This window comes from Marmota monax, unplaced genomic scaffold (genome assembly GCF_021218885.2).
Source record: "Marmota monax isolate L192 unplaced genomic scaffold, Marmota_monax_Labrador192_F-V1.1 WCK01_AAM20220418_F8-fsc00138, whole genome shotgun sequence".
NCBI lineage: Eukaryota > Metazoa > Chordata > Mammalia > Rodentia > Sciuridae > Marmota > Marmota monax.
The window spans coordinates 2,552,348-2,575,004 of record NW_026692763.1 but is presented as its reverse complement, the minus strand read 5'-3'; the positions used below and the strand labels follow the sequence as shown (position 1 = coordinate 2,575,004).

The following is a 22,657-nucleotide window of genomic DNA, read 5'->3' as shown; positions in this document are numbered from 1 at the left end:
AATCCTGCTTACTCCATGGCTGTCTTCCTAGTTTAACCTTTCAAAGGGAAAACTAATTTGATTAGTCGCTCTGCTAATGGAAGAGGGAAGGCTCAGTTCTGACCCCTGCTTGGGACACAGGGGTCCCTAGTTGATCCAAATAGACCAAGGGAAGCTGGCCCTCAAAACCACTTTCAGAGAGTGAACGCTTTCCCAGAACCATGGGCAGCCAGAACCCACCTGCTTTGGGCCAGTTTCCAACCTTGAGAGCACTTGTCTCTGCTCAAAAACCTCCCCCAGGCCCCCCCCCCACCCGCTCCACCGCCCGTTTGCATGACATCTAAACTCCCTTGATTAGCATTTAAGGCCTTCCAAGATCCAGACCCTGGAAACTTCTGGGCTTATTTCTCATATACTATCTTCTCCATCCATCATCGTCCACCTACCCCTCGGGCTTCAGCCTTTGGCTTCCACTATGGGACGGTCTCAGAAACCAACACCATCCCAGTGCCCCAGGGTTCCAGATTCTTCTCTCACAACTGAGAGGGCTGAGGAGGGCCTGGGGGTTCAATAGAGAGTAACCCCCATTTAAGATCTCTATGTACCTAGCAATAGAATCGCCCCAGCAGAGTTAACCGGAGATCAGACATCTGTAGCCATAGTCCTTACAGAAGGACACAGCAATGCCCTGGGGACTTGCACCTGCTATTTGGGCCACCTCAGGTTCCAGATCTTACCATCTTTATTGCTGGTGACAGGAATGTTGTGTACAGTCCTAAGCTTGAAACAGGATCCCGTGAGTACCTGGAGCTCCACTGAGCTCAGGACGAAGGCCTGGAGATCTGCAAGAGGAAGCAAGGGAGGAAGGAGCATTAGCACAGGTTCACTAGGACCTGCTGCTCTTCCTTGGGGGCTGCCATGGGAAAACAAACAGCTTAGTTCTAGGGGTGGAGTTGGTCCTTGGGAGGTAAAGACTTGGAGACATTTACATGGGTCCAGTTGTGAGTGCTGTCAGAGTCCCTAGGAGAGTCTAAGGGAAGAGGCTCAGGTATGTGTGTATAAGAGTAAGGGCAAGAGCAAGTGAGAATGGCAGAACCCTGAGCTCTGGGTCCAGGTCTATCACCAACTCATGGTATGCCTTAAGTGAATCGCTTGAATTCTTTGGGCTTCCATTGATCAGAAACATGAATTAAGTGCCAACTCTCCTGGCATCTTACAGGATGGCTGTGAGGACTGAAGAAGAGCTAATTGACATGAAAATGTTTGGAAATGCGAACGTAGAGCAGGACAGGACTTTACCCTTCTTCTGTAGTTTCTGGATTGCTTCTCTCCACTCTGACCTCTCGTAGTCCGAGGATAGTAAGAACAGGTAGCTCTGAAGAGAGATGAGAATTCAGTGGGATGAGCATAGTCAAGCCAAGCATATTCCCAGATTCTGGGGCTCCCAGTCAAGCTCTTTACGCACACACCCCTGAGCTTAGAGGAGGCAGCGGGGGCGGGGGGGGGTGCTCCTTTCTGGGAAGCCAGATGACCAGGATGACAGTGCTACTGGTGGCCAGCAGAGGGCACTGGTTCCACACCAGTAGGACAGAGAGTTCAGGACTGGAACCACAGCAGCCTCATTGGAAAGTGGGGGGGCCCAGGAGCCATGGAGAGAGAGTGGGCTGCCCTGGACCAAGAAAAGGGGCTATCTCTGTCCCAACTCCACCCTTCCTGACCTTTCCATTCCGATTGTGGATCCGAAACGGGATTGTGGGGGAGTTGAGCAGCAGTAAGAACTCATTCTCAAACATCTTCTTTTTGAGGCGCTCGATGGCCCGGCTCTGCCCTTTGTTGGCCTTCTGTAGGGGATGAGGCACAGAACAATGCTAGAGGCTTATAGCCAGACTGAGTGACTGCACGCTCAGTCCCCACTGCACACTCAGCAGCTCTAAGCACAACACCCCCCCCCCCCCCCCGTGTGTTAATCATGATTTTTAAAAATTTTTCTATATTTTATGGTGCTTTGGCAGCTAGGGGCCTAGCTAGGTGAGGAGAAGCCACTCCTCGCAGGGCTGGCTAACTCCTAAGGTCGTAGATGACTCCCCCAAATCAACAACCAGAATCCAAATCCCCAACCACCCCTCAAAGGCCTCTCACCCATCAAGCCAGTACTTCCTCTGCCCTAAATCATCAGGGTCAGGGACTAGAGACCACCCCAAGGCCCGAGCCCCCCAACATTATTTGAAATCGGCAATGCTAAGCTATTCTCCCACCCTGCTCTCCTTCTTCCACAGAAACCTAAGTAATGCAGTGGCACCGTGGCCCATGATTTCCATTTCTGCCTCTTGATGACCCTGAGGCCTCCACCTGTGTAGTGTGGTGGACCCCTTCTCTAGGGAACTATAAGTAATAAAAATATCTCAGTGGCATTAGACTCTCTGTATTGTTTTTAAAATTTTTTTTTTCTTTTAATATTCTTTTAGTTGTCAGTGGACCTTTATTTTATTTATTTATCTGCAGTGCTAAGAATCAAACCCAGGGCCTCACACGTGCCAGGCAAGTGCTCCATTACTGAGCCACAACCCCAGCCCTGCATTGTTTTTTGATCACCTCTATAAATTAAATCCTGGGTACAATAGAGACACCCTACTTTCAAAACCTCAGCCATGTCATACGAGGTGGCACATGCCTGTAATCCCAGTGGCTTGGGAGGCTGAGGCAGGAGGATAGCAAGTTCGAGGCCAGACACAGCAACTTAGTGAGATCCTGTCTCAAAATAAAAATAAAAAGGGCTGGGGGTGGACCTCAGTTTTTGAGCACCCTTGGGTACAAGTCCCAGCCCTGGGGGGAAAACATAATAAAATGCATAAGTATACTTGTATCTTTACATATATACCTTTAAAAATATATTTGTACACACACACAGTGCATGTGTAAGTGTACATTTTGCAGAGCTGCCTTCTCCACTGGATGAGGAGCTCCATCAGGTGTCTGGGATGCTCCTTGTAGCTACTGGGGCTCAGTAGGCATAGGCTTGACTGAGTAGAAGCCTCTGTCTGCATACTTTAGGCAGGAGGAAGGCATAAGACCTACCACCCCTGCAGCCTGGGAAGAAACATGCATGCAGGCTGCCCCTGGAGTGGAGATGATGGGCAGCATCAGAGGGGGAAGGAGGTGTCACTGCAGCAGGCCGGGGCCCAGCCCTGATGGAGGAGGGCACCTGTGCTGGCCAGGGCACTTCCTTTGGGCAGATGTGCCCCATTGTCTTCAATCCTAGCACACTCCCCTGTCCCAAATACCCCTATAACTGTGGTCTTCTTTTCCCTTTTCAAAGAGAGAGATCTGAGTTGAAAGGATCCTTAGAGGTCATTTGGTTACTTATTCATCAACAGTTAATACATGAAGCACCTACTGACTACATGCTAAGTACTAGGGGCACAGAACTAGAGAAAACAACCCGCTTACTGGTGTTCAAATTTTAGGGAGGAAGAAATAAAGCTGACCAAGCTGTTATAGTCAACACCAGTCAAGCAAAACCAAAGGTGAACAGCCAGGACTGGGAGCAGGGCACCTAACCCGGATTATGGTGAAGGTGGACACCGGAGAAGGTTTTCCAGAAGAGGCGAGGTCTAAGCCAAACCTGGATGGAGGAGGAAGAGACCAGGCCAACCAAAGCACTCCATGCCCTACCTTCTGGTCACTGGGAAGCCTCCATCAATGTCCTTTCCTCTAGCCACTGTTTTCAAGTGTAAGAATTTAAAGCTATGCATTTTCCTCTAAACAGTGCTTTGGTTGTATACTCTGGGTTTTAACATGTGCAACTCTCATTTTCGTGTCGTTCTAAATAGTGCACAGTTTCTTTTTTTGATTCTGTAAATTGAAAGTTTTAACTTTCCACTCATTCAACTAATATTCTAGCCTTTGACTTCAAATTTTACAGCAGTGTGGTCTATGAGTGTTACCTGTATGCTAATTTTTTTAATATCTATTTTTTAGTTTTAGGTGGACACAATATCTTTATTTTATTTTTTATGTGGTGCTGAGAATTGAACCCAGTGCCTCACGCATGCTAGGCGAGTGCGCTACCACTTGAGCCACATCCCCAGCCCCGCTATTGTTTTTAAATTGAAATTTCTCCTGTGGTTTAATTGTGTGTGTGGCATGCTGTGGATTAATTCTGGGGTACTTTACCACTGAGCCACATTCTCAGGCCCTTTTTATTTAAGGTAGGGTCTCTAAGTTGCTAAGGGCCTTGCTAAATTGCTGAGGCTGGCCTCAAAATTTTTATCCTCTTGCCTCAGCCTCCTGAGTTGCTGGGATTATGGTTGTGCCACAACCACATCCAGCTCTTGTGACTTAATATAGGATAAATATTTATGAATGTGCCATGTGTGACAAGAATCTCAGCACTCTGTCAAGGCACAAGCTTCTATGCATTTTTAGACCAAGCATGTTAATTGTGGTATTGAGGTCACTTCTCTCCCTGTTTATTTGCCTACTTGATCTATCAGTCCTTAAGAGATCTCCCAGGCCTTTTCTCTTGCATAAGTCCTGCTTTTCCTTAAGAAGCCCTCCTTTTTCTTCCCTTCTCTATTGTGTCTACTGTGTTCAACAAAAACTGTTCTCCCATAATTCAACTCATTAAATTCTGAGCACTCACTCCTTGGCCTTCGCACCATCTGCTCAGAGCTGATCTGCCTTAGTCTGGGGCTTTCTCTTATCACAGACACAGAGGGCTCCAACTCTTGTGTCCTGCCTCCCTTAGCAGATCCTCAAACCTCACAACTGCCCCTCTCTGTCCCCCTCCCCCAGCACCCCCCCAGCTCAAAGGGACCCAGTCAAAATGGTCCCAAGGCTCAGCTGCCAGGTGCTCCTCACCTCCTTCTGGATCTCACTCTTGAGGGCAGAGATCTTCATTTTCATGTCCTCTAGCTCATGGTCTGGGAAGGGGTGCACGTGGGGGCTGGCCTCAGACTCCTCGGGGGATGGGAACACTAAGTCGGCCAGGGGGATGTACCACTTACAGTCATACTGCTGGTGCTTCCTGCAAACAAGCCCAGAGGGAGACGTGAGCCACAGGGAAGCTGGCTCTTCAGTCCTGAACCACTGGGCCCAGAACCAAAAAATGACCCAAGCGGGATCTACTGAGAACTCTGCAGAGGTAAGAATGATCGCAGCCGGAGGAGCTAGATCAGGAAACATACACATCGACCAGTGCCAGTCAGGTCTGGGGTCCGCCAAACAGTGAGGGCTCCTCACTTTGACGAGTCTTCAGATCCAGTAGGGCTGGTGTTTTTAAAAATCCCAAGTCACTTGTTTATTAAGAAAAACAAAAGCCTTGTTGATTAGACTTATACTTTCCTATTCCCCATCCAATACGCTTCTCTCCCTTCTAGCCCATCTAGCCTTAGGCTCAAAGTCATTTTCCTTTAGGGTAGATGTAGGATACCAAGATGTTATTCTAGATGCCAACTCTGATTAACAGGAGGTCACACAGGGTACTAGATTAAAGACTATAAAGCTACATCCAAGCCTAGTGAGAAAGAGCAACATGGTTGATTCATAATGTCTGCAATGGGCAAAGGACTCAGGCAGAGGCACATATGCTGATTATTGCCATCTCTGCTTTAGAACTATCTCGAAGGTGATCTAGTTCCAGGGAGTCATGCCCTTTATTGAAGCTCATGAAGATCTTTCCTTCTCTGACTTGCTCCAGAACTTAAGATTTGTACCTCTCATTCCAGTTCCTTATTGCTGCAGTGAGCACATGGCTTATCTACCTCTATACTGCACAGCAGTGTACTTGGCACATAGTAGGTGATAAGTAAATGCAGGTGGACGAATATGTGGATAAATACTGAAGAACCTTTCCTGCTCAAGGCCCGGTGCAGACCCACACTACTGAGATGGAGATAGAATTGAGTTTTCAGTTTAGATTAGGGTTCAAATCCCATCTCCTCCACTTCTAGCTGTGTGACCTTGGGCAACTTAGTTACCTTCTCTAGGATTTTCATCTGTGAGATGGGAATAATAATAAACACTTTGTGGCATTGTTGGGAAGATCAGAAATCATGTATTCAAAGCATTTGTCATAGCACCTGGCATGGCATAAGCCCTCGATAAATAGTGGCAGATTTAATGAATATTCACAGAATTGCAGTTAGCAAAAAATTTAGAGATGTCTAATAAAAGGAGAAAGCTTAAGTAAATTATGGCATATCCACTTGTAACATCATACAGGAAAGTATAATGATGATTATGAAAATCAGGCAGCAACAGGGAAAATGCTTATGACGTGAAATAGATGAAGCAGAGCCCCAAATTGGGCATTCACTCTGATTACAATTATATGAAAGAAAAAAAACAAAACATAATGACATTTAAAAAACTGAGAAGGAAATATAGCTGCAGGAGACAGGGGCTTATGTTCGTGGGCCTGACAGCTCTTTTCTATATGTCCTTATATTATCTTTATAATTTAAAGCATGATTTATTTTTAGAAAAAGACTCTGTAGTGAAATAAAATTAATTAATTTTCTTTTTATAAAGAAAAAAAAAAAAACAAAAAACCACACAGATTACCCAAGGTTGCTGAGGGCTCTACAAGGACCAAGGGTCTGGTTCCCCCCACTGCGACCCTGGACCCCCTTCCGCACACTCACCCTGCAGAGGTCTTCTTCAGCTTGGCGCACAGCAGGACATCTGTAAAGAGGAAGACATGCCGCAGCTTCCGGGAGCTCTCCGACATTTCCACCAGGAAGCCGTCCTTCACCAGCTGCCGCGTCTGAAGGAGATGGCACCCCCCACCCCCAACCTGCTCAGAGGTGGATACAGCTGAGGGCCCAGGCTGCACTGGGGACATGGCCCTGCTAGGGAGGGCGGAAAGGAAGGGCTGTATTACCTAGTGGTTAAGAGCACTGGCTTTGGAATCCTGAGCTTGAACCCCAGATTTTGCCACTTCTCAGCTGTGACCCCAAGCAAGCTCCCTGGCCTCCCATATCTCAGATTTATCCCTGTACCAGGAGGAGAATGTTATCTGCCTGACAAATCAAGATGATGCATAGGAAACAGCATGATGCCTGGCACTTAGAATGTGATTGACAAACAGTGGTTTTCCCACAGCTCTCAACTGGGATGGACCCTAGTTCAGAATGACCTGGTTTCTCTAGCCTGAGCCAAGAACATCCTTCATCCTCAAAGAGCCTCCTAATTGAGTCTGAGAAGTTGATCTATTTTCAGCTCAACCTTGACCTGCAGACCACTCAGGCCTGTTTCCATTACTTCTCAGTGGATTCATGACTCTCCCCTCGTGGATGGGAGATGCTGGGTTTCCCTCAGTGGGGCTGTAGCAGTCCTAGAGTCACCTCTTGGAGTTTCCTCCCTCTCACCCTCAGAGCCAGTGGGCTTCTCTGGAGCTGTCACTTCCTAGCCCAGCCTCCCCCATGTGCACGACACACCGTGTGACCTACATATGCTGCAAGATGTGGGTGAACATTTGAAAGGATACAATTAAGACGACCTGAAATTGATGGTGCTCTAAGCAATCTGGAGATTTCTGAGCTATCCCCAGAGTACAACAAACTCATGATATTCTGGGGCATTGCAAACCAGGGCTGGCAACTGCACACAGAGATAGTTCCATGCCCCGTTAGTCATGCTCCAGACCCTGTCCCTCATTACTTCTCTTCCCAGGAGACACTGGAGGCTCATAAATGTAACAAAGGAGCATAAACCCAGTCAGCCTTCACTCCTAAATGCCACTTAATTGCCTCTATTGGACAGGAAGCACTGTATCTAGGCCAGGATGCTGACCCATGAGGGTCACCGTCCCTTCAATTCTTCACATTGCTTCCCCTCATTGGGCTACCTTTCCATCAAGAAGGGTCCCCAGGAGAGCTGCTGTGCCAATCTAGGCACCCACAGGGAGCATCTCAGCAGCCTGGATGGACTCAGAAATCATGAGGCCAGTGTGTTCAGCTGTCGGCTCATCCCCAGCTCCAGCCTACCTGCTGTGCAGGCCGAGCTGAAGCTGCTCAGTTTCTGTTCCCTAACCCTCCAGGGAGAGCAGCATACCAGGGGGGTTGTTTGCACCTGGAGGGCCCCTTCTCTGGTATGGAGCACAATGCTAGGGGCTTATAGCCAGATAGCTTCAATCCTGTACTGACCCTAATGGCTGAGGGACCTCATGCCAGACCTGGAGAGACTCTCCAGGCTTCAATTTCCGCTTCTGCCTCCCTGGGTTATCATGGGGATTAATGAGACACTGGACTTAATGCTATTTAGACCAATGTCTGAAATGCTACAGGTAATGGTGGCAAGCAAAGACTGCACACCTCACCTTGGCTGGCAACCAGAGACAAGGAGTAGAGAGGTACAGGACACTTGACAGTGACATGCATGTATGAAAGAGAACAGGGGCATTTGGTCAAATGCCTGCTCCTCAGCCTAGGTGTGAGGCCAGGCAGGGTCTTGAGCTCACCTCCCCCTTGGGAGTAGTGACTGCAGTCCGGCGGGGGTCAATGTCTTCATTGATGCTGGACAGGAAGTTCTGAGAGATGCGGAGGGCATCCTGTAACAGTGGGTAGTCTGGATGGTCCACAGGTGTGTGCTTCAGAAGATCCTGGGAAATGAAGGGGGCGGGGTAAGTTGAGAAGGACGATTCTGGGCTCTGTAAGATAGTAGGTAGTACTAATCCTCACCAAAAGAATTCTGAGGTGGGCACTCAGGAACCCACACTCTAATCTGGTCATGCCTATTAAAAATATGAACTAAAAATTAGGGTTGGGGCACTCAGGGTAAGGGTAGTGATCCCGATTAATCTTGCTGCATCATAACTGTAGCCTCATCTCACCAAGCAGCTGAGAGAGACACCCCTCTACCCACCCCATAGCTAGCTGTTCCCAGAATACCAAAGACCAGGAGGCAGAAAAGTGCCTGCCTCCTAGGGAGCATTTGGCCAAATATCAAGCTTAGTAGCCAAGCTATATTTAGGCCCTGGCCCCGTTGGCATGGTTACTGCAGGCCAGGCAGGCGCAGTTGAGGCCCAGGGACCCTCTGCTCAGCTCCCCAAATAGGCTGTTCTCAGTGACTCCAGCACCCTCCCACCAAACTCCTAACCCCTTCCTAGCCATTCAGGGGGCTTGACACTCACGTGTAGGACCAGGGTACTCCGAGTAACTCGGTCAATGGGCTTGTAGAGCAAAGCTGTTGGGGAAGGCAGAGAAAGGAGACAGGATGGTGACATATAAGGAACAACTTAAGACATGGGAGCTGGCTTCATCTCACAACCCACCTTGTTGCCCCATACAAACACTCATTTGCTGGGAGCCCCAGAGCATTCCGCAGTAACCTGTCCATCCACTCTCAGTCCCAGGGCATGCCATGCCACAGCAACAGGCGGACACACAGCCCCGGCTCCCTTACCGCCTCTGCCTCTGCATCTCACTGTCTATCAGACAGGACTTCTTTTTATTTGGGGGGTACAGGGGGACTGAACTCAGGGGTACTTAACCACTGAGCCACATCCCCAGCCCTATTTTGTATTTAGAGACAGAGTCTCACTGAGCTGCTTAGTGCCTCACTGTTGCTGAGGCTGGCTTTGAACTTTTGATCCTCCTGCCTCAGCCTCCCGAGCTGCTGGGATTACAGGCGTGTGCCACAGCACCCGGCCAGAGATGACTTCTTTGAGGGTCATCTCCCAGACCCTCCTGGCCTGGTCCGGCTCAGAGCAGATGCTCCTCTGCATGCTCCCCCACCTACACCTAGCCAAGCCCCTCAGGTCCAGCACACTCTGGGTCCCACCCAGGACTCTGGGCTGGGGGAAGGAAATGTTTTTCCAGGAAAGGCAGCTTCTCCATTCTCATGCTCCTCCAGTCAGAGGCCTGGCCCACCAGTGGGCGCAGCATGCTTTGCTCTGACCCACACATCTGGCCTCTTCTTTATGAAGAAAGACTTTTCTACATGCCCTTGAACTCCCAGGCAGAATGGGGAAGGCTGGGGGGCCAGGAGGCAGGCCAGACTTTAGCACCAAGTCTCTGCCAGTGGCAGCCTGAGGAGCAAAGACTTCCTGAAGGGATTTGATGGGGCCTTGCCTGTGGCAGTCCCCAAGAGGTTGGGCAAATGCAAACTCAGCCAGGTCCCCATGAGCCACACCCATCTGTGACCCAAACACATGAAGATTGCTGGGATTCAGTGGGGACAGGTGGAGGAAGCAGCTGGTGGCCCAGTACTTCCAAACATCCTTCTCACGAGCAGCTGTGCCCCGCTTCTCCCAACATGGTGGTTTCAGCATTGGTCCTGCACCCGAATTCCCCAGTCCATGGGCGAGACCTTTGGTCTCCTGCCATAGGAGCAGTAAGAGGTAGGACGCTGGTTTGGGAAGGACCTCAACTGGGTTTCCCACAGGACTAGGTTGTGCCAGATCCCACTCATGCCCTAGCCAGCCCCCAAACCAATGTGTCCCCTCCAAAAGCCCTAGATATAAATACCCTGTGAATTGCTAAGTAGACACTTCAGGGAACAATCTGCTGGCGACAAAGAAGATGCGGTCTCAGCGGTGTGCCAAGAGTCTTATCTGCAGTCTTTGCCTGGCTGCCCATTAGAATCACTGGGGGAGCTCTTAAAAGAAACAGATGCCCACCCCCCACCCCATCAACTAAACCCAAGTCTCTGCGGGTGAAACAGGGGAGCAGCACTTTTCAAAAAGCTCCTTTGCTGATTCTGATGCCCAGTCATGGTTGAAAGCCACTGCTTTATGCAAACACACTTTCTATGGCTTATTTGTACCTCTTTCTTATCTAGTCATTTCTAGAGGCCCTCTCCATGGGCGATGGGAGCTAGAATGCCAAGGCTTGTTATATCCTGGGACAGTGAGGTAAAGCCCAGTTACCAGCTCAGGGGGGCTCACTTCTGAAGCTGTTTTAAGGCACCCCCGCCTACTTGTGGTTCAGCCCATCTTCGGAGTTGCGGGGGCGGGGGGGGGGATCACCAGAAGAGAACCCAGAGACACACAAGGAAGTGCAAGGTCAGCAGACACCTGCCAGGGTGGGCCCTTGAGTTCCAGCCCCCAGGAAAGCTGATACTGCACTGTCAGCTACTCCAGGCCTCTCTCGAGTCCCAGGAGGAAGAGGCTTCTGTACAAATGGTGGGTTGGGTTTCAGAGGGGTTATTAATACGCTTGTAGTCACCTCAAGGGTCCACCTGACAGGGGCTGTGGAATGTGACCTGCAGCCTCAGCCTTGGCCGAGTGGGATGAGGACAGCTAGGAGGAAAAATGAGGAGAAGGAGGGACAGGAAGAGGCTCTGGAGTCACAGTTAGATGTAGAGAGGAAGGGCAACCCAGTATTTGTGTTCCCCGTGGCCCCTGCACGCCTGCATCCCCTGGGGAAGGAGCTCACCCTTTGGCCCAGGAACTCCTGCCCCTTCCCTGTTTCCCGGCTCTGGCAGGTGAGCCTGGTTTCCCCCAGTGCTGTAAACCACTGTCCCTACTCCTCATCATGCCATCTGGCCCAGCATACCCACCATCCAACAACTTGCAATGCTTGTCTCTCCTCCTATTCCAGGAAGCCTCTGCCTGGACTCTCCCAGGACTTTTGCAAACAACACCTTCACTTGCCCCAAAATCAGACCCCTGGCATGAACATGCTGGTCTCTCTTTTGTTTGCTTGGGAATTTGCTATGCCCAATGGCACTGAGTTAACTGCTTGGTGTGCTTTGCTTTCTGTGATTCGAATGGGGAGCAATTTTTTCACCAGCCCCAATTTACAGATGAGAAAACTGAGGCACAGAGAGATTATGTAACTTGCTCACAATCACAAAGCCTTAAGTAGTAGCTGGGTTTTGGATCTCAGTTTACCCATAAATAATAATAAACCGCTTCTAATAGTGAGCTTTTTCCTCAGGAGAGCGCAACGTCTGTAAAAGCTAATTGAATGACAGGAGGGTTCTCAGAGAGATTTCCCAGGAGTAGGTAAGATGACCCCTAGTTACTAGGGTGAGCCCCCTCCTTCAGAGCTGGCTTCTTCATTCTTCATTTCCCACTTTGAAGCTGACTTCAAAGATGGCATCGCAGGAACCAAAGAAACCCTGATAACCGGGTCCTGGGCCTGTTTCACAGAGACGAAGCTTTCTTTGTGGAGGGAAGAGGAAGGAAAGGACTGACCCCCTTTCTCTTTTAGGGAAGCCAGAGCTAAGACCTGACCAACTCCTAGGCCAGATCAAAAAAGAGAATTTCCCCTCACTCTCTGAACAATCCAATTTCAAGTCCTGCTCTCCTCTGACCCTAGCCTGTCAGAATCCGCTGAAGGGCAGGGGACTGGCCGGACAGCTTCTGTCCTGCAAGTAGAGTGCCCAAAGCCGTCCACTGGAGCTGCTGGAAAGGCTGCCTGCCTCTGAGGCTGCTTCTGTCATAAGCAGACTTCAACACAGGTCAGATCAGGAAGGTGTGGTTGAGGGGGTCCTGCACAGCGTCCCCTGGGAAAGAGCCCAGGAAACCTAATCCATCATCTCTCCTCCAGCAAACAGCACCGCCCCCCTTTAGTTCAGCCTTTAACAAGGAGCACTGGGTTACCACGGAGACAGGAAAGCAAAGTGATTGAGAAGGGTGCAGACAAAAATGCCTGGTGGCAGGGAAGAAGGTCCTACAACCAGCCACCTGCTGCTCCGACACACATGGGCCCAGAGCAGCTGGCCCGGAGGCCACACTTGCCCCTCACACCCTGCCCAACGAAGCTCAGGTCATCCCTAAGGCACTCCTTGCCTTGGAGAGCAGGACCCACCTGCTTCTGGACGCCTCCCTGCCTAGGCCCGCTTTGGCCTCCTCTGAGCAACAGCTGGGCTGATAGCATATGTCTGTCCTGGGACCCTACCCCCACCACACATGCTTGGGGTCCCTTTCACTAAGGAGTGGGTGTGTGACCTTCACAAAGAAGCAGCTGCCACACCCCCTTCTCCCAGAGCTGACCTCCTGTGCTGAGTGTGGGAACCTCAGCTCCAGGGCCTCCAGAGGCTAGCAACAAACCTCCTGGGAGGAACCCAGTCCCTCCCGGCTCCCGGCTCCCCCAGCGCGTCCTGAGAGAAGGCGGCATGTGCACAGAGCACACAATACCCAGGCTGCTCAACCTCCTCTCCTATCTCCGGAAACAAAGAAACTCCCAACTTGTCCCTCCAGCCCAGGCTGGCACGCTCTTGGTTCAAGGCACTGCTGTCCACACCCTCTGCCCCTGTCCACCAGGCCCCTGCCCACCCTCTCCCTGGCCTCAGGGTTCTCTTGCCTGCAGGTACAGCCTGCCACTTCATTTCCTTAGGAAGTTGCTCAAAGCCTCTCATGCATGCATTTAGTTACCAGTTCCCCACAGATCCTTGTGGGGGAACCTGGACCCTTCCCGTCTGGCCCTTCCATTTCAAAGCCTCCCTGCCCTGAGCAGTCCCCAGACTTCAACTCCACAAGCCACAGGGCTGTGCACACAGGTCCAACCACTTGCCCAGCCTCCCTTCTCTGCTGGCCCCCCCAATCCTGATGGTCACATTTAAGCCCACTCCAGCCAACCCTCCGCCCCCGCAGTGGGTTAATTCACACCGCCTCCCATGGAGAGGCGCCTGGGTTACCATAAGTGCAGTTACAGCAGAAGCGAATGATGAAAAGAATTTCCATGGCAGCCTCTGTTCCTGCAGCAGGGGCGTGTAGCCATCGCTCCCGGCTCCCGGCTCCCCTCAGCAGCCCGGCCACTCGGCCACCTTGCCGGCTGCTGCTGCACAGCCTCCAGAATCAAGCAGCCGCTTCCTTCCAAGTGCTCCTCCAGCAAGAGGGAGGGCGGGAGGCGCGTGGAGAGGCAGGAGGAGGGAGGGGAGGGAGGAGGGACCCAGCGCCTGCTGGCATCCTAAGGAGGAGCACGTTTGTAGCTGGCCTGCTGCCTGGGGAGGAGAGGCCGGATTCCTCATGTGCGTGTGTGAGGACAAGCCCGGGTACACGGGCATGTACACACACACACACACACACACACATACTCACACACACTCTCACACACAAGCAGGGAGGGCCTGGTGTTCACACACAGCCCATAGTTCGCAAAACCAGACAAAGGAAGGTGACCGTAAAGCAGCCCTATTCTCCAAAGTACCTTCCATGGTGACTGATGTGTGGCTGTCCTTGGAGTCCTTGGGCCCTTTCACTTTGAGTTCCTGCCAGAAAGAGGAGAAGAATCACTACCTGATCTGTCCAGCTCTCCCCCTCCCCCAGTGTGACCATGGCAGGAAGAGGTGCTTTGAAACGCAGGGAGACAAAGGAGACCCAAGGACATGGGGTACCTCTGCCTCGCCACCTAGATTCCCTGGAGCCTCCTGAGTCCAGCTGCTGGGGTGTGGGCAAGAAAGGGCCGTCTAGGTACCGGAATCAGGACTATTTGGTAGGACGTGCTAAGGTAACGGGAATTCCTCAGCATTCCCATGAAGCGCCCCCCCAGCAATTCTTAGGGCCTCCCAGAGACTGAGAAAATGGCAAGAGCAGGATCCCACCCCCTAGTAACCCCTGCAGAAGACACTACTCAGAGATGTGTACATATCAGGCCCAGGGCAGCCAGGGTTTGAATGGACAAGCACCAGGCCAATCATTGGGGCATTCAGTCAATTCCTAGGGTATGAATGCCCTTGAGATGAGAAGGGGTCTGCACACCTGCACAGGGGGAGCAGGGAGGATGAGTGCCTGGGGCAGAGATGCTAAAGGTCACAGGCTACACCATCCCCATACAGCAGGGTCTCACTACCACCCCAGCCCCCTGACACTCTCCATCACCCACATCTGTTCTGGGACACGAGAGGAGACTGCAGGGAGGAACAGCCACAATGGCTTCCTGGTACCCATGCCAAGTAACCCAGGAATGAGTGCTGGAGACGAGATTCCAGGGACAGTTTATGGGATCCAAACCTTTCCTATCTGCTTTAGAGGGAGAGGGACCCCAGCCCTTGCCAACAGGACAGTGCAGCCTGCCATTGGAGCTGAAATGCAATCCCCATTTGGCAGGCTCAGGGCACAGAGCCTGGGCAAGGAGTGTCCCGAGAAGGCAGGGGCGAGGTGAGGCCAAGGTCAGGTACCCTGGTGATACTGCCTGCTCTGCCTGGAGGAAGGAAATGCCCAGACAGCAGGAGCTCATTTCCTATGCTAACTGTTTCTAGACAGAGAAAACCCCTAGGGACTGAGCTTGGGGGTGCGTGGTGTGTGTGTGTGTGTGTGTGTGTGTGTGTGTGTGTCCAACTCAGCTTCTCCAGGCTGCATCTCTCTCCCTGATGCCTGGATTCCCAGCTTGAAGGAATTTTGTATCACACCCCCTTCCAGTGCAGCCTGGAGGTATGAAATCACTCCTGCTGCAGAGGAGAAAGGCCTAATTGCAGTAATTAAGTGGCAGCGCCAGCAGGAAGCAACATCGTCATCCAGTGAGTCAGGATGAACAGCCACCTGGCAAAGGGCCATGGGCCTGGCTTTGCCCTCTGGGACAAGCCAGCGTTAAAGGGGTTTAAGCATGGGTGCAGGGAGTTCTGCCCATGCACAGAGAACAGGCAATAAGGAGGAAACAACACTCTCTAGACACTCTCTGGACCATGTCGGCTCTGGGCATCCAAGTAGCTGTGTCAGGGACACTCTGAACACAGATCGGGCAGCTCAGTTGGTTCCTGGGGAGGGCTGGAAGCTTAAGGGGAAGCACTAGTTCTCTAGCCTCATGACCTCACTTAGAGGGACTTCCCCACCCGTCACTCCATCCTCCTGAGAAGAGGGTAACTCAATTGACCCATGGGTTTGGGAGATGGAATGGAACCCAGGCCTCCCCTCACAGTACTCTGAGTTAGAGGGGAGGAACCTGTGGCTTGCCATTCCCGATAGATTCAATAGAGAGATACATTTACTTTCAGAAGTGAAGCATTAGCAAGTCCCATGTGGCTATGGATCCAAAGCCACGTCTTCCAATCCGGCTTTTTCTAAAAACTGAGCTGACATTTTCATCTCTATCTGTCCAACTCTTGTGCGACCTCTAGGTTGATTCCAAACTTGGGCATAACCCATAGCCCGAGTAGTTTCAGGAAAATGATCCCATGTCTCACCAACTTTTCTGTCATCAGAAGTGAGACAGGGAAAGCAAAGGGACTAGGGGGACTTTCTGGCAGGACTTCCAGAACTATAAAAGTATATTCTCTCCCAGAAAGAGGTTCCCTGGCCCTGAATTTGGACTGGGTGCTTTCTACAAGGCTAGTGGTTAAGGGGTTTCTCTGGGGTCTTTTTTGAATAAAGAACAAACTGGGCCGCAGATCCTGAGGATCCTATTCTGATCCCCTCCCTGCCACTTTCTGGATAGAAGTGCCAGTGGCAGGCAATGCCATGCTTCTAGGTCTCGAATCTTCCTGATAGTAAAAAGTTACCCAGGAGCTCGTTAGAGTGTAAACTGTGGGGCTGCACCCCAAGACTTCTTAAATCAGAAGCTGCAGGAAAGGTGCCTGGAGATCTGCATTTTGAATAATGCTCCAGCAAGTTTGAGACGAGGTGCACAAGTCCAAACAGCTCATTCTATAGGAGAGGAAACAAAGGCCAAGAGAAGGGGAGTGACTTGCCCAAGGTCACCATTATATAGCAGAATACTGCCTTTCTTTTTCTTTTTTCTTTTTTTTTTTGCCTTCTCTATTCCTCTCTCTAACCTGAAATGGAATTTAAAAAAAAAAAAAAATCAAACCAATCGATATTCTTATATTAAGAGGAAAAATGTCAGGTGTAAGAAAGCAAATATCAGGCTAAGCATTACCCATGAGGGGAACGGCTTCCCTGACTGGAGAACAGGGAGGAGACAGACAAAGGCTGGAAGGTTCCGAGCTGCCCGGGGTTGTCGTGTGGGGAACTTCCTACCTCTGAGATCTTCTGGAACTGGTTGTTGGACTGGCTGCACTTCTCAGCTGTCTCCAGAGCGACTTTATAGTTATCCACAAATGCTTTGTACACACCAAGCTGGCTGGCCTGCAGGGAGGAGACAGAGAGTGGAGAGAGAGGAGGGTGGGAGGGGGCTGGGGGAGGATTAATGAACGGATGAAAGCTTAACCAGAGCTCCTGGAGCTCCCTCAGCACTCGGAACCTCTGACTCGGCTCCAAAGGGCTCGCTGGGAATGCGAGGAAAGGCAGGATGAACATATTACAGTATCCCTTTGAACTTGACAGTTTCCATGGAAACGGACCCAGCCAATAAGGTTAATAAGAGGGTACTTGGGGGGGAGGAGAGCAGGGCAGGGCCTTTGTTGGCAGGCCAGAAATTCGACTCATCATAACATTTGGCTTTCTTTAGCACCGTCTCAGGGTTGAAGCCCCTCAAGGTCTCAGTCCTCTTTCATATCCTGTCATTAGCAGGAGCACAGGGAGACAAGGGAAGGGGGTGGACAATGTGGCCTGCTCAGTTCCCCACTCCCCATGCTGAGTGTGGGGCACAGCATTTAACGGGGCCCCAAGTCCCCGTCCCCTCTGCCTCACTACATATCTGCGGGTCACTTGGGACCTAACCCCAAACTTCCCCTGACTTTCGACCACAAAGAGCCTTGCCTCCTGGGGGGGGGGGGCAGAGCAAATCCCACCACCCGCTTTCTGTAAAAGGAGAAACGAAGGCTCCCTAGTTTGATTCCTTAAATATTTATGGGACGTCTCCTCTGGGCTGTGCATACATATTTTCTCCAAAGGACGGAAATTCAAACTAAAGCCACAATGAGATACTATTGCATACTGGTCAGAGGGTTGAAATTTAAAAATTAAATGCTATCAAGGGTTGGCAAGAATGAACTCTTATAAACTGGCCTGTAGGTATAAGTTAGTACAATTATTTGGAGAGGAACTTGTCAATAATTAATAAAGCTGACAACAGGCACGAGCTGAACCTACCGCACAGCAAATTCACCTCTAATAGAAACCACAGTACTGATTGGGGATGTGGCTCAGTGGTAGAGTGCTCACCTGGCATGTGTGAGGCACTGGGTTCGATCCTCAGCACCACATAAAAATAAAATAAAGATATTGTGTCCACCTAAAAAAACTAATATATATATATATATATATAAATTTAAAAAAAAGAAACCATAGTACTATGTTGCCCCACACAATGGCCATGAGCTACACGTGGCTACTGAACACCTGCAACGTGGCCAGTGCAAATTGAGATGTGTAAAATCTACACTGGATTCCCAAGACTCAGAATGTAAGAGGATGTAAATTACCTTGCCAATTTTAAAATATAAGTTAGATGTTGAAATGATATTTGGATCTATTGGGATAAATAAAATATATTTTTTTAATTTTTTAAAAAATTGTAGTTGGATACAATACCTTTATTTATTTATTTTTATGTGGTGCTGAGGATCGAACCCAGGGCCTCGTACATGCCAGGTGAGCACTCTACCACTGAGCCACAACCTCAGGCCCAAATAAAATATAGTCTTAAAATTAACTTTGCTTGGGCTGGGGTTGCAGCTCAGTGATACAGCACTTTCCTAGCGTGTGGGAGGCACTGGGTTCAATCCTCAGCACCACATAGAAATAAATAAATAAAGGTATTGTGTCCATCTACAACTAAATAAAATATTTTTTAAAAAATTAACTTTACCTGTTTCTTTCTTAATCTTTTATTAGGGGGTGTGGAGCAGACTACATAACAAGTATGCCCAGTGCCTGGCATCAGTATTTGATTGTTTGTTTGTTTATTGTGGTGCTGGGGTTTGAATCTAGGGCCTCACACATCCTAGGCAAGCGCTCTACCACTGGGCTACAGAATGTAAAAGAGGATGTAAATTACCTTGCCTTTAAAAAAGTAAATTTCCCTTTAAAAAAGTGAAAATAAGGCTAGGGCTAAGAATGTAGCTCAGTGTTAGAGGGTTTGCCTAGGATATGTGAGGCCCTGGATTCAATCCCTAGCTCTGCCAGAGAGAGAGAGAGAAAGAGAGAGAGAGAGAGGGCTCTGCCAGGGGGAGAGGGAGTATACTAGAACATTTAAAATTATATACGTGGATGTGTAACCGATGTGATTCTGCAATTTGTATTTGGGGTAAAAATGGGAGTTCATAACCCACTTGAATCAAATGTATGAAAGATGATATGTCATGAGCTTTGTAATGTTTTGAACAACCAATAAAAATAAATAAATAAATAAATAAATAAAATTATATATGTGGCTTGCGACTTATTTCTGGTGGAAATCACTACTCTTGAAAAGCCTGCATGTGTGTGTGCCCAAGATACTCACTGCCTCCCTCTTCTTTCTTATAGTGGAAGGGCTGGAAACAAATGCTCATAAATACTGGAATTCAGACACACACAGCAGTTCAGATGAATGAACTAGATTTATATGTAGCGATACCAACATGTTATGAACCAAATGTTGATTGAATTGCAAAATGTGACATACATATAAACCTATGCACATTTTGAAAGTACATGCAGTGTCATAAAAAGATATAGATATGCAGTAAAAATATAAACTACAGTATATAAGGTACACATCAAATGCACAAGAACAGCTGCTTCAGAATAAAGGGGAAGGAAAGGGAAGGGAAGACTTCACCTTCACCTGTAATAAATAAATAAATAAATATAGATATAGATATTTTGTTGTTGTTAAAAAAATTTTGCCAGGGACTGGACGTGCAGCTCAACAGCAGAGGCCCTGGGTTCAATCCCCGAAAGAACGAAAGAAGAAATGAAGGGAGGAAGGAAAGTAAGAGAGAGACAGTAAGGAAGTTAGTTTTGGTATTTATCTTCCAAGTTTAACATCTGTTAATTCTGGGAGGTGCTTAAACAGTTGTCTGCTGTTATTCTCTAGATTTTCTGGTTTAAATGTCTTTCTGATGAAGTAGCAAGGGGGTACAGCTGTTGCCAGGCTTTGTCAGAGGTTTCTACTTCCCCCAGCAAGGTGCTAGGAAAAGCAAGCTGTCCCAGAGCCCAACTCTGGTCTATGCTGCTCCCTGAAGAATCCTTGGGCAGTTCAGGGATTCTTGAAAGAGGCTGGGCAGGGGGCTGGGTGCACTATCAGCTGGGCCTAGAGCCTCCCAGCACCAAGACAGGCCTTTGTGAAAGTTGGCGGGGCTGGGAGACAGGGAAGCCAGAAAGGACAGTGAAAACTGGGATGCCCGGAGAAACCAAGGCCAGAGCAGTGCAAGTCTCAGCAGTGCCCACCCCCCGGGGGGGCGGATAGGTAAGACTTTTCAAAAAGAAAGTTTCTGGGTGGGGGCAGGAAGAAGTGGAGCTCCTGTTCTTCTGGGAGAGTCCTGGTTGTCTGTGTCCCAGGTTGTAGGAGATGCACTAGACAACTGCTTCCTAAGGCAGAGTGCAAATAACTGAAGCCTTCTTCTAGGAAAAGGCTCTCCATGCCCCCCATTCCATGAAAAGGATGAAGCCTGGTGGCCTGGGCTGGCTTCCTCCACTGAGCCAGGAGCAGGAGCCATTTGTGCATAGGCTATGTGTAGGTGTCATGGGCCATCCTAGGACTGCTGTCTCCACAGTCACCCTAAGCATGGAGGGCCCAAGTCCTAGTCTGCCAGGGTCATTAACTGGAAAGTAGACGTTGCTTGGAAACAGCAACTTGGCACTGGAGTGATCTCATAAAACAAATAGCAGAGATGCTAATTCCCTTCTCTCGGTAATGAATAATCAAATATAGAGAGACTTTAGCTGAAAATAAACTGCCTCCAGATGCCCAGCTTGCCCCAGCTCTATCTAGGCCCTGCCAACCCCATAGCCCCAGGAGCCTCAGGCATAGGTTCATGAGGCTGTGGGTAGGAATCAAACTCAGAACCAGCCCTGTGGAGCTGAGTCCAGAACAGGAGGCTCTGGTGACAGCAGGGTCCAAGTGATAAAAAGAACTGGAACAGCCTTTCCACTCTCCTCTGGCTACTCAGCCCTCACCTCTGGTTGGCTCTCTTCTGCCCTCATGAAGGCTCAGGAGAGGCTTCCCCTCAAGTCAATCACTTTAGACTCCTGGGACCAGAAAAGGATGACTGAGTGTTCACCATCTCTGTACCAGGGAAAGCATTTGGGTCCACTAGAATCAGAAGTGTGACGTTCCCTTGAAATAATGCCTTCTGTAGGTGGCACATGCCTGTAATCCCAGTGACTCAGGAGGATGATGCAGGAGGATTGCAAATTCAAGGGCAGCCTCAGCAACTTTGCAAGACCCCAACTCAAAAAATAAAAGGAGGCTGGGCATGGTGGCACACGCCTGTAATCTTAGCAGCTTGGGAGGCTGAGGCAGGAGGATCGTGAGTTCAAAGCCAGCCCCAGCAACTCAGTGAGGCCCTAAGCGACTCAGCCAGATTCTGTCCCTAAATAAAATACAAAAAAAAAAAAAAAAAAAGAGCTGGGGATGTGGCTCAGTGGTTAAGCATGGGAGGTTTCATTCTAGGACTAAATTGAGGAGCTCTGGCAGAGAGAGAGAGAGAGGGAGAGAGGGAAAGGGGGAGGTGGTACTCTCCCAGAAGCACCCACATCCACGGGCTGTTCCCACCATACCTGGAAACACTCCCAGGGAGTCAAGGTTCCAGGCCCAGATGCCCCATTAAGCACACACACCAAGGCTTGCACCCAGGACTCAGAGATGACTCAGGCCTTCAGGAGGCTAAGAGGGCTCAGGCTGGTTAGTCCTCCCCCAAGGCCCCATTCATTTGCCAGCAGCCCTATCAGGACCCTGCCTGAAGTTGGCTCCCTCCGTGGGAGACTCACCAGCTTCTGGAAGAGGTGGCCCATGGTGACCTGGCTGTCCCACTGCTGCACCTTGGGACAGAGGTTGTCATAAAACTCCTTGTGGATCTCATAGATGTCCTGGATCTTGTAGAAGATGGTCTCAATCTGCTGGATGGTGAGCACAGGCTGGGACGTGGTGGCTGTGGCCTTCAGGGGTTTCATGGGCTGGGAGAGGAAGAGGAAGAAACAGCAGAGGTGGGGGGTGAATAAACCAGAGTATCAGCCCAGTGCAGATCGTGGCACTGATTAGTGCTTTGTGCAGCCCAAGTACTGCCTCAACAAGGCCACCAAAGGCAGGGCACCTGAAACGTAGTTTGTACATTGGAGCAACTGTCACAGGCCCCAACAGGCCATCCACAACAAGGGTGAACTGATAGCCAGAACCTGGCCCAGCAGTCAGCGCACAACCCCCACCCCCATCTGAGCTCACAGCATCCGGCTCACCACCCCCTATGGGTTTGCAGATCGATTTCACAGGATCTGCATCTCCCACAATGGCCTCATACTCTGAGTCACAAGCTTTCTTGTCACACTTCCATAGGAGGGAGGGTTGCCTGGGAACACAACTACTTAGCTGTTTCCTTTCAAGAAAAAGAATGTAGTTCTAGGACTTGAGGATTCACGACCAGCTCAGATTCACTGATAGTTCAGCTTCCTGTCACCTATCACAGGGAGAGGAGCAGGTAGCATACACACCACCCTCCTACTTCCCACACCAGTGGCAGACATTGCTAAACGATTGTAATGATCTTTCCCACGGAGCATGGCTGCGTTCTCAGGCTCTCTCTCAATGCCTGAGTTGACATGAAAATGAAACCTATCTATCATCCCCACTTGTCTAAACCAAGATGCACCAGGACCTGCAAGTGGAGAGGTGAGGTGACAGACGAGACAATAACACAGAACCATTCTCCAGCACTGCCTGGGATAATGCAGCCTGGGTACACTCTCTTC

The 22,657-nt window shown here is 49.9% G+C and overlaps 1 protein-coding gene across 4 annotated transcripts in view; it reads right to left on the bottom strand.

The window, feature by feature from the left end:
- The window catches only part of Abr (ABR activator of RhoGEF and GTPase), a 189,284-nt gene that overhangs the window by 41,445 nt on the left and 125,182 nt on the right, over window positions 1–22,657 (bottom strand). For all 4 annotated transcript variants that reach the window (XM_046446891.2, XM_058580071.1, XM_058580070.1 and 1 more), the window contains 10 exons: window positions 21,683–21,868; window positions 16,844–16,951; window positions 14,079–14,139; window positions 9,113–9,165; window positions 8,441–8,581; window positions 6,624–6,745; window positions 4,840–5,005; window positions 1,698–1,820; window positions 1,279–1,354; window positions 717–821 (listed from right to left, as the gene is read on the bottom strand). In XM_046446891.2, coding sequence (XP_046302847.1) covers window positions 717–821; window positions 1,279–1,354; window positions 1,698–1,820; window positions 4,840–5,005; window positions 6,624–6,745; window positions 8,441–8,581; window positions 9,113–9,165; window positions 14,079–14,139; window positions 16,844–16,951; window positions 21,683–21,868 — 1,141 coding nt within the window. The remainder of the gene's footprint in view (window positions 1–716; window positions 822–1,278; window positions 1,355–1,697; window positions 1,821–4,839; window positions 5,006–6,623; window positions 6,746–8,440; window positions 8,582–9,112; window positions 9,166–14,078; window positions 14,140–16,843; window positions 16,952–21,682; window positions 21,869–22,657) is intronic.